The sequence below is a fragment of the Poeciliopsis prolifica genome, unplaced genomic scaffold, assembly GCF_027474105.1.
Source record: "Poeciliopsis prolifica strain line A6 unplaced genomic scaffold, Auburn_PproV2 SCAFFOLD007, whole genome shotgun sequence".
NCBI lineage: Eukaryota > Metazoa > Chordata > Actinopteri > Cyprinodontiformes > Poeciliidae > Poeciliopsis > Poeciliopsis prolifica.
Genome location: NW_026562382.1, coordinates 11,254,792 through 11,266,545, shown reverse-complemented (window position 1 = coordinate 11,266,545; position 11,754 = coordinate 11,254,792). Strand labels below are relative to the sequence as shown.

The 11,754-nt window shown below is 36.1% G+C and overlaps 2 protein-coding genes across 3 annotated transcripts; one reads left to right on the top strand and one right to left on the bottom strand.

Moving 5' to 3' along the window:
• Positions 1 to 204: 204 nt before the first annotated feature.
• Positions 205 to 6,629, top strand: nostrin (nitric oxide synthase trafficking). 2 transcript variants are annotated; one of them, XM_055031608.1, is made up of 16 exons: positions 205 to 300; positions 443 to 528; positions 630 to 713; positions 918 to 980; positions 1,085 to 1,166; positions 1,261 to 1,323; positions 3,411 to 3,509; positions 3,623 to 3,751; positions 3,849 to 3,947; positions 4,034 to 4,159; positions 4,765 to 4,873; positions 4,962 to 5,050; positions 5,187 to 5,312; positions 5,955 to 6,207; positions 6,291 to 6,383; positions 6,452 to 6,629. In XM_055031608.1, exons 1-16 carry the CDS (start codon positions 205 to 207, stop codon positions 6,586 to 6,588), a joined length of 1,734 nt encoding a protein of 577 aa, XP_054887583.1. In that variant the 3' UTR covers positions 6,589 to 6,629. The 2 variants fall into 2 exon arrangements, with proteins under 2 accessions (XP_054887583.1, XP_054887585.1); XM_055031610.1 differs by having other exon boundaries at positions 214 to 300; positions 3,626 to 3,751.
• Positions 6,630 to 7,160: 531 nt separating this feature from the next.
• spc25 (SPC25 component of NDC80 kinetochore complex) lies at positions 7,161 to 10,858 on the bottom strand. The gene is made up of 7 exons (XM_055031611.1): positions 10,784 to 10,858; positions 9,675 to 9,850; positions 9,172 to 9,237; positions 8,860 to 9,006; positions 8,634 to 8,759; positions 7,403 to 7,501; positions 7,161 to 7,295 (listed from the first exon to the last, which is right to left on the bottom strand). Exons 2-7 carry the CDS (start codon positions 9,823 to 9,825, stop codon positions 7,171 to 7,173), a joined length of 714 nt encoding a protein of 237 aa, XP_054887586.1. The 5' UTR covers positions 9,826 to 9,850; positions 10,784 to 10,858; the 3' UTR covers positions 7,161 to 7,170.
• Between the last annotated feature and the right edge of the window lie 896 nt (positions 10,859 to 11,754).

Below are 11,754 nucleotides of genomic sequence, written 5' to 3'. Positions count from 1 at the left end.
TATTCCAAAAAAACAATCAAATATCAATAAATTTAGCTAATGTTCTACAAAAGAAGAATGGTTTTGATGATTTTGTTCCCTCCCACTGTAGCTATTGTAAACTAACAAGCCATCTAGCTTTAGTTTACCATTATAGGTCCGTTGGCCCTCCTCCTGGAATTTTCCTGTTTATTACGCGCCAGCAAGAGCTCAGGGCATTTCCGCATGAGTGGCTTTGTGAGGAGAATGGTCAAAGTTCCAGGTTCAAAGTTAATAAACTGCCGAGGCCTTAAGATGAAGGACCCTTTCGACTCATGCTCTGTAAGTCTTTCTAACTTAAAAGTAAGGGTAATGTTTGGTTTTAAGATTCACTGAGGCAAAGGATTGGAAATGCAACTTAGTATTAGACGGATCATACGTTTTTTCTCCCCTGGACTTAAACTCATAGAATGTCTTCTTTCAGTATAACCACCTCTATCAAAATCTGAAGCAGTATTCAAAAAATGGAGACAACTATTTGAAAGAACTTCAAGCAGTTTTTCAGCAGAGGTAGGTTTAATAATTTTTTTTACAGCTAAAGCACCTTTAAATAGGTACTGCTCTTATGTTTGACAATTACTGTCCTTTGCTGCAACATTTCCTGCTTTTAGAGCTGAGCTGGAACTGACGTACTCCAAGGGCCTCGCAAAGCTGGCAGGGAAACTAATCAAAGCATGCCAAGGAATGCCGAAAAAGTAAGAGACATTGTGTTGTCAGTTTTCAGTTTTCCTCTTCTTGGTGTAATGCATGTCCACTCTCAGGAGACAGACCGCAACATGGTGTGCAATAGGATCATGAGAAATATTATGCACCCTTCATGTAGATGTGATCAAAACATGAGCAGGTGTCAGTTTAATTAGCCCACAACACTAACCTTTTCATGCTGGCTCCCCTCTCAGCTCCACCTACACCGCCTGGTGTCAAGTGTCAAACGAGATGTACTCAAGAGCAGACGCACACAGGTAGATTTGACCCTTGATTAACCTTGTAATATGGGCTGACATTATACTAGGACCCATTCTGAATACATTTTGCTGGTATGTACTGTCTGATGTTTTATTTTCAGAACATTAGGAAATGCATTTCAGCAAGAGGCCGCTGAGGAAATTCGTCAAGTCTTAGATGAACACGCCAAAAGAAAAAAGCCTGTGTGTAATCTATTGTTTCTCTCTGTGCGAAAACGTTTAATCATTACTTCCAATTAATTCTAATATTCATCAGAGCCTCCTTGTGTTTTGATAGCTTGACACTGCCATTGAAAGGAGTGGAAAACTTTTTACCGCAAACTGGAATGAGCAACTCAAGGTAGGAATGCTTTTTCTTATTGAAAACAAGGATCAGTGAAGAGGTGAATGTCCTTGCAGAGAAAAAATAATCTGTGCTGTAAATGCAGATCATTAAAGTCATAAAACCACACCCTATGTGTTAGTTTTTTTTAGACATTTCAGAGGCAATGGCAGTGAAGAAAGTTTCTATGCCTGCCAACAGATTCATGTTAAGAACTAAGCACACCCCATTATACAGTATCTCACAACCAAGGTCAGCATCAATTACTTGATATCTTCATTTTCTGTACAAACTCATTTTTTAAAATTTGAGGACAATTAGTCCAATCTTTAGCCAGATGTCTTTTCATCAAGTTGAGGTCTGAAGTTTGACTGAGCTGTTGCAACACCTTCTTTCCTGGTACTGTTGTTATGCTTTAGATTCTGTAGGGTGTTTGGGACAATTGTCTGTTTTATGAATCAGTATGACCCAAGCTTCATTTGTCAGACATACACTGACACATGTAGCTTTAGAATAGACTCATTGCCTGCAATGTTTGACCAGGCCTTGTACAGCTGCAAAACAAAATCGAACCATCACATCTCCACCATCTTGTTTACCAGTTATGTCGTAAGGTACTTGTTTTAGTTTGTGTTGGTTTTTATTACTAAACAGGACACTAGATATTAGCTCAACAAAGCTCTACTTTGATTTCAATGTCCAATGAACAGTTTTCCAGAAGGTTCTTTCTCCCTGTAGTCATTCCAAAAAGTTTTTTCTTCACTGTCCAGTAATGAAATGTAAGATTTAACTTGTAAAATAATGCTTGATAATGGGAGGACTCTTGGATTTTCTGCAGTTTCTCTGAGCATTGCAAAGCAATGTTGGGTAAAATTGCCAAGATGTCCTCTTTCCAGAGGGATGGACTTCAAAAATCTTCCAAGATGAACAGGCAGCAACGATTGCTTCTTCAAAGTCATTGCTGAGGTCGCAAATTATTCTTACTGTTGTGTTAACAAATATCTGTGTCACACAGACCAGCAAATTATTCAAAACCAGTGATTTTTTAGAGGTGATCAAATCTGCTGATGACAAATAAATAAAATGCATCTGACTGACAGCACCTAACTGCAAGGATGTACATAGAAATTAAAGATAATGTTTTGGAGTGTCCTTCATGAGCCTCGATACCTTATACAACTGTTGGCAAAGTTGAAAGGTGAGAGCAACACAACCAACATACCTAACTGTGATTCATCAGTTTTGCCAGGAGAAGTGGGCCAAAGTTCCAGCAAACTCTCACAATAGTGAGAAGTTTGTGGAAGGAATCCTAAATGTTTGATGGAAGTCATGTATCTGAAGAAGAATTTAAAATACTGAAGTAGTGTGTGTAAACTTTTTAAATTTGAGAAAAGTAATTTAAAGTTGAGCACCAGCAACTCCCGACCCCATTAGGGAGAAGGATGATCACGAAATGGATGGATGGATGGAAATTTAAAGTTGAAACTAGCACTCAAGTGATTTTGTGAGCTTCAACTAAAAGAAACAGCAATCTTTAGAATTGCATCATGTTCTGTTTCAATGGAAAGTAACCTTGGAAAAGAATAACATCACAGTTCAAAGATTAATCCCTCCTTTATTTACCTATGACTTGTCTCAGGTGTGGTCATTTGTACAATCTTTATAACCTCATTATTCATGTTGACAGTCCCATGTTACCTTTCAGAACAAAAAAAAGGTGGATTCATCACAGATGTCTGCAATAAAAAGACACAAAAAACATCACATTCCACAGAAACTGACGGAATGCAACATGAGCTCCTATAACCATAACCCCTACAATTATTCGTACAGCACTCTTTACAAATGTAAGATGAAATTCTTAAAGTTTTATTTGATTTAAGAAGTGCTTTTTGTCCCTAAGTAAACAGATATTTTGCTCCCCCTGTTGGACCTTTTTATGCCATTCTCTCTTTGGAGCAGCCTACAGATGCCTTAAAAAAGCACTCAACTTTTGTCAGTCACATTTCTTCACTGATTCAACAACAGATTCTCAATACTCTGCTAGCAATAAGTTGAACTAATAAAATGTTATGTTTCTCCTGGTTTCCTCTGCACTAAAACAGCTGAAAAAAAGATTGCATGGGCTGACAAAAGAACACGAGGCACTCTTCAACTACCTAGAAAACAACAAGCACATCAGCACAGAGAAAGAAAAACAGAAGGTATGGAATACTGTTCACAAACTGCTTTTATCTCACCAAAGATCTAAAAGAATAACTTTTTGAAAAGCTATCAATATATCTGTAGAAGATTGAAATTGCATGTGTTTTCTCAGCAGATGTATAACAGACTGACTAAGTCAGCAGAGCAGCAGTCCAGAGTGGATGAACATTACTATAGTGTCAACATGGAGGGCCATCAGATGAGACTGAAGTTGCAAAACACTCTGAAAAACTGCTGTCAGGTGGAAAAACACCTTACTAGGTTAATCTTTTTCAAATCAGAGTGATGCTAATAATGAGTTTGTTAATGAATGTATCATTTCTTTCTGCTTTGCTTAGGTCACACAAGAGCTAGAGAAAAATCGAATTGAAGTTCTGTGCAACCTTTTGAGCAAATATAACCTCCACATGTCCACTTTCAGTCAAACACTTAAGCATGTAAGAAACTCTTTAATGCATCCTAATCACAAATACAATCTCTGAAAGAACACGCGTTAACCTGCAGCAACTACTGCTCATTCCAGGGTCAAAAGCAGATAGAGCAGACTGCCCAAAGGGTGGACGTGGATAAAGACATACAAACCCTGATGGAAGAAATTGGCAACACAAATGAAGACAACAAAATAGAGTTTTTGATGGCTGATTATTTTGTAAGTTTGTTGTTTTGTTGTGCATTTATTGTTTGTTTGAATGAAAGATACCTTAGTAGATAGAAATAATTTCCATCTGATTTTTATAACTTCCCCAAAAAATACAGCCAGTACAATCAAAGTGACAATGCTCTACATACTTTTAACATTTTATTTTCAACTGGGCATCTCGCTCTATCCATTTTATGATTTAATCTAGATGGATAGACCCGACTTGGGGTGTTATTAAATAGTATTTCTAGCATTAAGGATGTAGCCCCCTCACACCTTTACTGTTCATCAGTAAAAGAATGAGGCTTTACTGAACAGTGAGGTTTATTCGAAACAAACCCTTAGTTTCACCGTAAACCTGCATGTACAACAAAAACTTAGTGTAAGCCTAATTTTTGGTGATTTGCAAAGAATTTCTTCTGTTTTTTCACACTTTAATATTTTAGATCAGGCATGTTATGTGACAAAGATCAACACATATAAAATGCAGTTTTTTTAATTGCTATAGTGTTTAATGATGGGGAAAACGAATCTAAATCAACCATGTGAAACACTAATTGCCACCTAAAGCTTATAACTTGTGAAATTATATATTAATTACCCTGTTTGTTCAGGAGGAGGATAGCAAATCACTGATGACCAAAGACAGAAGAAGAGATGCAATCAAACTGAAACTCCAGCGTCTCGAAGAAAACATTACTAAGACCAAAAAAGAATGTGAAGGTAGCTCAATAACTATATGTAATAATGTACAAGTGACTCATAAAGCGGTTATGTGGTATCATTCTAATGCCTGAATATTATTATACAGGAATTGAAAAACTGATAAAAACCTACACTGAAGATTCATCTTTTTCAAATCAGAAGAACCTTGAGGAAACTGAGGAGCTCCGTGATGAGGTAATTGAGAGGAAGTGAGCAAAAATGCTCCCAAAGACGTACTTTACGGAAGGGGTGTGTGTGTGTTTGTGTGTGTGTGGTGGTGGTGGGGGGGACATAGACTCAAGTACTCACTAATGCCATTCGTTTCCTGCAGAATACTCTCAAACTGGACCTCCTGGAGGCCACTCATTACAAACTCTCATTATGCCTCTCTGAATTTGATGAGACACCCAAGACATCTAAACAATTTGGTAGCAGCATTTTTAAATGGAAAGATAAGGTAAGATTGTTGTAAAATAAAAGCATTTGTATGAAATACAAACAAATTTGACTTTATTAAAGCCAGCTAAATAAAGCAAACATATTCAAAAAACAGATTGACCCACATTCCGGCTACACAGAGAAGGTTCAATATTAAGACAACTGTAAACAATAAATGCAAAACATATATAATATGTTATACAATATTGAATTATTATAAACCACACCCCTTTTTTTAACAATACTCAGACAACCTTGTTTCCGATAATACTGAGTTAAATTAAATCAGGTGAAAATTAAATGAATTGACATTTTCACCTGATCAGCAAAATGTCAAGACACCACCATGAACTGAACACTACAGATAGTGCAGTAAACTCTCAATGCTTGAAGAATAAAATTCAGAACACAAAATAAAATAAAAAAAATACAAAAATAAAATTTTGAGAATTCCAAAGAATTAAAAAAAATAAAAATATGGAATGCCTTGAAACTTTTACACAAAATTCTAGCTGATTGATTTTCAGTTACAGACCAGAATGTCAATTATTTCCTAAAGCCAGCATCACTATTTGAGATCATCAACACAGTTAATCCACATTTCTTTAGTCTTCCTTTTAAAAAGGAAAAATGGAGGTCTGCTTTTTTTTCTCTCTCTAAGGACTGTGAGCATAGCATTATTCAGTTGACCCGTCCAGTAAAACTCCGAAAGATGCCGTTAAGGAGCCAACAATCACTAAGGGCTTCCGTCATTTATAAAGGACCGATTCAAGTTCCAACAGAACCAGCCGTAAAGCCAGAACCAAACACTGCTGACCAGATCACTTCCACACCACCAACTCAGGAGTCGGCAGAATGCAGTGGAAGCACCGGAAATGAAGCTCAGCCTTCCAGAGATGATAACAAAGCAGACGGTCATTCTTTCAGCACAACACAGAACAGTTTTCGATTTATTGTCTGATTACATGTCAAGTTAAATGTATAATATATTTAACAGATCAAACACCAGCCATGCTGTGCAGCATCGGAAAATGCAAAGCCCTGTATAATTTCACACCTGAACACAAAGACGAACTGACTTTCAAAGAAGGTAAGCTGTTCCCTTAAAGTTGATCATGGAAATAACTGAACTCTTAACTGAAAAAATATGTTTCTCAGGTGACATTCTGGACATTTATAAAAAGGAAGAAAATGGCTGGTGGATTGGAGCTCTTAATGAACAAAAAGGCCATTTCCCATCAACCTATGTTGAGGAGCTACCTATTATGAACACCAGCAAATCATCTGATGCCTGAATGACTGGACTGAAAAAAGAAAAATAAAAAGCCTCAACATTTGAAATCTGCATATGGGATATTTTATCCAAGTCTGAAAAGAATTATACTTTGAAATACTTCATCTTCTGACAATCTTCATTTATGATTTTTTTGTTTGTTTAGCATTAATGATGTTTGTGGACTTTTATAACAAAATGTTTTTACATGTGCAGACAAAACTCAGAGTGAGAATATGTTTAAAAACATGTATTTATTACAATAGACAGAAAATAATATACACAAGGGAAAAAACATTGATATTCCTGATGTTTGTAAAATGAGCACTGATTTTAAAACAAAAATAAATGAAAACTGCTTCCGTTTAAATGATTAGTTATTTGACATCACGTGTTGCAGATCTAATATGTACATTTTGCACGAGGCAGAACTTGAGTAGAAAAAACATCTCAGAAATTGAAAAGCAGTCATCATCTTAACAAAGTTGACAATTTGGTTATAGATTAGGTGTCCCCCTTTGATCATATTTTATGTAACCATCCTTTCCTTCAGTCTGTATTGCATAAGAAACGCCGCTGCCTTTTGTAAGCATACCGTGACATCTCAGGAGCGAGCCTTAGAGATGAACTCCTTTCTGACATTGGCCAGGAATGCTGGTAAATTATTGGTCTCCTGGAGTTGGCTTTCCAAGATTGGCAAGCTCTCGAGCGCCGGATCGCTGGACACAACTGTAAATATTCAATAGTTTGTTACTAGCTATTAGAAGAATCAATGTGTTTTTTTTATATATATATATAAAATTTGCAAAACTTTACAGAAAATTTGTGTGACTTACTCTGGTAAGATCCATTTTCTTTAATTCCCATTGTAATGACGTAAGCGCTGTCCTGGTCAGAGAGACTGATGTTTCGGAAAATAAACTGCAACTTTTCACCTATTAAAAAAGTCAAAAGCAAAACTAAACAACTTCTGTAATATTTATTTTTGAAAGTTGTGATTCAGAAAGTTGGCCAAATAAAGTAATCCAAGGATTGTATGAAGAGATTCAGTCTTGATTGTGTGTTAGAGGAGGTGGGAGAAAAGAGGCAATTAACTCAACTAATTTATCACATCACCATGGCAACACGCAAGGACAGAGGCAAGGCCTTTGCTTTAATTCAATAGATTTTTTGCAGCATTATCAGGTCTTGAATTATCACAGAAAGATGAAATCAAACTGATGACATATATATTTGGAACCCAGTGATATATTTCATTTATTTTTTTGCTATTTGAGTATGACTTCTAAACCTGAGCAAAAATATGTTACAATTATTAGTAGTTTTCAAATGGCGACTATGCAGAAATTAAATTTCTTCAAGTTCAACAAAGTGCTACTAGGTGCAAGTAAAATGTTTCATAGCCATTAGCATTGTGTAGCAACAGGTGGGGGGGGAGCACTGCTTTACTCTATGCTCCATACAGCCACAGTCAACATCAGTCCTTTCATCACGTCCTTCAGTACCTTGACAATTTTAAAAGCCGGAACAATATAATAAAAAATTTATATAAATTTTGAAGGTGTTACTATTTAAACATCTTGGTATGAAAGTCAGACACCAACAAAATCTCAGACGCATTGGAGCAACAGAGTCCAATAATGTCAAGTTAAAACCATTTGTGAGGGTATGGTAGGGACACATAAAAATTATTCTGAGTCCACCAAATGCCCACAAGGCAACACATTCTTTGAAAACCCTGTAATAGTACTAGCACATAAAAAAGGAGAAATATGGATTCTTTGCACAATCACATGAGGCTGTCACACTGTGTAGCTTGCTGACATTTTAGGTATGTAGATGTCCCCCCCCATCCAATTGTAGAAATCAATTAGTATGCGAGGGTTGGCATGGATATGGCTTAAAAAAAAAAAAAAAAAAAAAAAACGCTTGAATTTTTCATCATACTGTTCCTTTAGTGTAAAGTCCTAAAAACAAGTCACCTGAGAAAATAGAGGGGAGACAACAATTTTCTCCAACTCTGTGGAATAGTATTAGAAAGTGCTGATTTTAGTCTGCTTGGCTTACTTTTGACCATCTGCGACTTGTCGATAATCGTTCGAATCTCCAGCCCCAAATGATCCTGGAAAACAAGCCTGGCTTTCTGGAGGTTTCTCAGTCTGTCTTTGTTTGCTCTATTCTGAGACTCGATTACTAAAATAGGGAGCATAAGTGAGATAGATCAATGTAAGCTACATCACATGTTAACTTATTAATTATAATTATTATTTTAACTGTAAAAAAGTCATCTTACAGTGTTTTCTCTTCATTTGCTCTTCTTTATACTTCTGAATTTTTAGGATGATGTCCTCTTTCTGCATCTCTTTTTCCTCAACCTCAGACATCACCTCTGATATGGCGTGCCGTTTCTCCTTCAGTGCCATTTTCTTTTTCTCCAGGTCTGCAGAGACAATGTGTCAAAACAATGAGATGCAAGCAAACTGAATGTTTTGAGGATGCACTTCAAATATTGTCCTTTTCCCTTAAACTGCTGGAACAAGAAATCAGGGGAGAATGCTCACTCTAGAATTGCACAACAACATGGCGGCTCGGGAAACAAACTTACCCGTTTTAAATTCCTGTATGGTCTCAAACAGCTTCTTGTCATCCTTGCATTTCTTCAAACATGTGTCTGTGCCGAGAAATAAAAAGTAGGAGAAAAATGAAGTTAAATTAAGATTCATTTCAGTAACTAGCTGGGGAACACCAAGTTTAGGCTTTGTCAACTCTATTGATTTACAAAGTTTCTCTCTTTACAGAGAGCTCTACATTTCTTAATCTTGGAAAATATCTATTTTGAAGGAACAGAAGCAACTTTATGAAACACAAGTGATATTTGGGTAGCTCAGATATAATTTATGTACCTTAACAAAAGCCATCTTTGAGTGTCCAAAAACACTTTAAAAAATCTAACCATTATTATACAAACTTTTTGATTTGATCAATTTATTTATATTTGTATCATATTTTATTAATTATATGTTTGATAAAATTGGGCATTTCATCAAATTGGGCATTTCATTAAACATATAATGCCCACAAAAACATGATTAATACACTGAAACTTACCAACAGCAGATTTTACAAACTCTCTGTGATCGTGAGAGAACTCTGAAATTGTGTCAATTATCTCTGCATATGCTTTAAGGTGATTATTGTGGATCTCCTCCAATGAACTGGTGAACCTGTCACTCATGCTTGGGTCGGTAACAGACGTCATAATGTTCTGACACAATCTGTAATTTCTGAAAAACAAAAAGCAACTTATTAATCATAGCAAAACAAGAATCAACATGGATTTATGCACTACAAACCCGGCACGTTTTAACCAATTGGATATTATGGTAATGAGGATTAATTTAACAGACATCTATAAGATTAAGGCTGAAAGTGAGGCGGAAAAATACAAACTAAATCATCAAATGTTTATTAGAACTACATAATAAAGCTCATATTTTTGTTTTTGCAATATCTTGTGGGAATGACTGTGCAACCCTAATATTCCTCACATTAAACAGGTTGCCTAAAAGTCTCAATACATCAGGGCTCACTTCTATGCAACAGAATCAGAATAACTAGATGGTCGATAATATCTCTTCTGTAATAAAAAAAATCTCTGGCAGCTAAATGTACAGTTTTTCTTGTAAAATATGTACAAACAACAATCATTCATGGTAAACGAGGAAGATACAAGAGCTCGGGGGAAATGCACACATCGTGATGAAGGGCAAGTCTCAGATAATATAGTAGAAAAATAAAACCAGTCATTGATTAAAAGAAAATGTCTCAAAAAGATTTTACCATTAAAAACAGAAAGACCGCGTTATTTGGAGTAACTGAAGGGTTAATCTTCAGGACAAGAAAACAGACAAAAACCGTTGTTTTATTCCTGAAAATGTGTTTCGTCTCATGACTTTAGCACGATATGTTAGCATGTGAAATTAGATTGCAGCTAGTTATGAAAACACAAACAGCAGTTTGAATTTTTAACATATATACGTGACATCTTACGGTTGCTCATAATGCCAATGTTAGCATGTTAGCAGCTATGCTAACTAGGTAAAATCATCAGCTTTTTAGCCATAATGTAGTTTACCTCCATTCAGCATTACCGTGACACAAATTCGGCTATTTGTTCAAACGGTGTCAGTTTGTCTGGACATGGATTTATTACTCACCTGTTTAAGAGTGTAACTAAAGACTGTCGGTCTGACCAATTATCGCAATAACAATAGCAACGTTCAAAAATCCGCGGTTTGTACACAGAGGGCGGTTACTGTACGCCGGAAATGACGCATTTTCAATTTGACACCCTTTTAAAAATGATGTTTAACTCAGTTTCATAACGTCTGGAAATTCGCAAGATGATGTGCTTCGTTCGTGTTTTTACTTACCAAACTATTATTATTTTTATCGGTATTTTTTGTTGAAAAAAAGCCATGCAGCTCAAGGATCTCATACTCCTCCTGGTGGCGAAAATGAGAAACTTCACACAGATTCATTACACCCGGAGTGTATTTCAAGTACTTACAACTATTAATTATAAAAACAGACTATTGAAGACTATTGAAGGATGTCATTTTATCTGGGGGCAACATAAGCCTTTTGGGGATGGGGATAAAGGGGTCAGTGGAGTAACAATGGATATTCTATTGCTTTTTGAGAGGTCCTATACATGGGGTTAATAGATTGGGAAAAAATATGAGCTTACAAAACGGTTGGCTAATGACGCTAAGTTTCCAACTCAGTACCGAATATAACTGGGACTTTTAAGAAATCTAACTTTATAATCAGAAATCCTCTGAGAATCATTGCACCTAGTAACCTCAACAGAGGAGACCAGATGGGCTCTGTTTTTAAAGGGAAGCCCATTTTATTGCTATGGTCACTGAAAATGACTGTATTAATCAGGCTGAAGTGGTGCAGAAGGTTACGGGAAGTGCTCTCTCTCTCTCTCCTGGTGTTTGCAGTGGCTAATATTTAACATCTGTACAAGCTATGTTCTGGGAAATATCCTAATGACACTGTCATATTGTACACAGTCTTTTAAACATGTCTTAAAATGCTGACCTCTGATGACTTGGGAACACATTATTATATTCCATATGAGCTCAGACAATTTGTACAATTTGTTTCCATGGCTTTGATG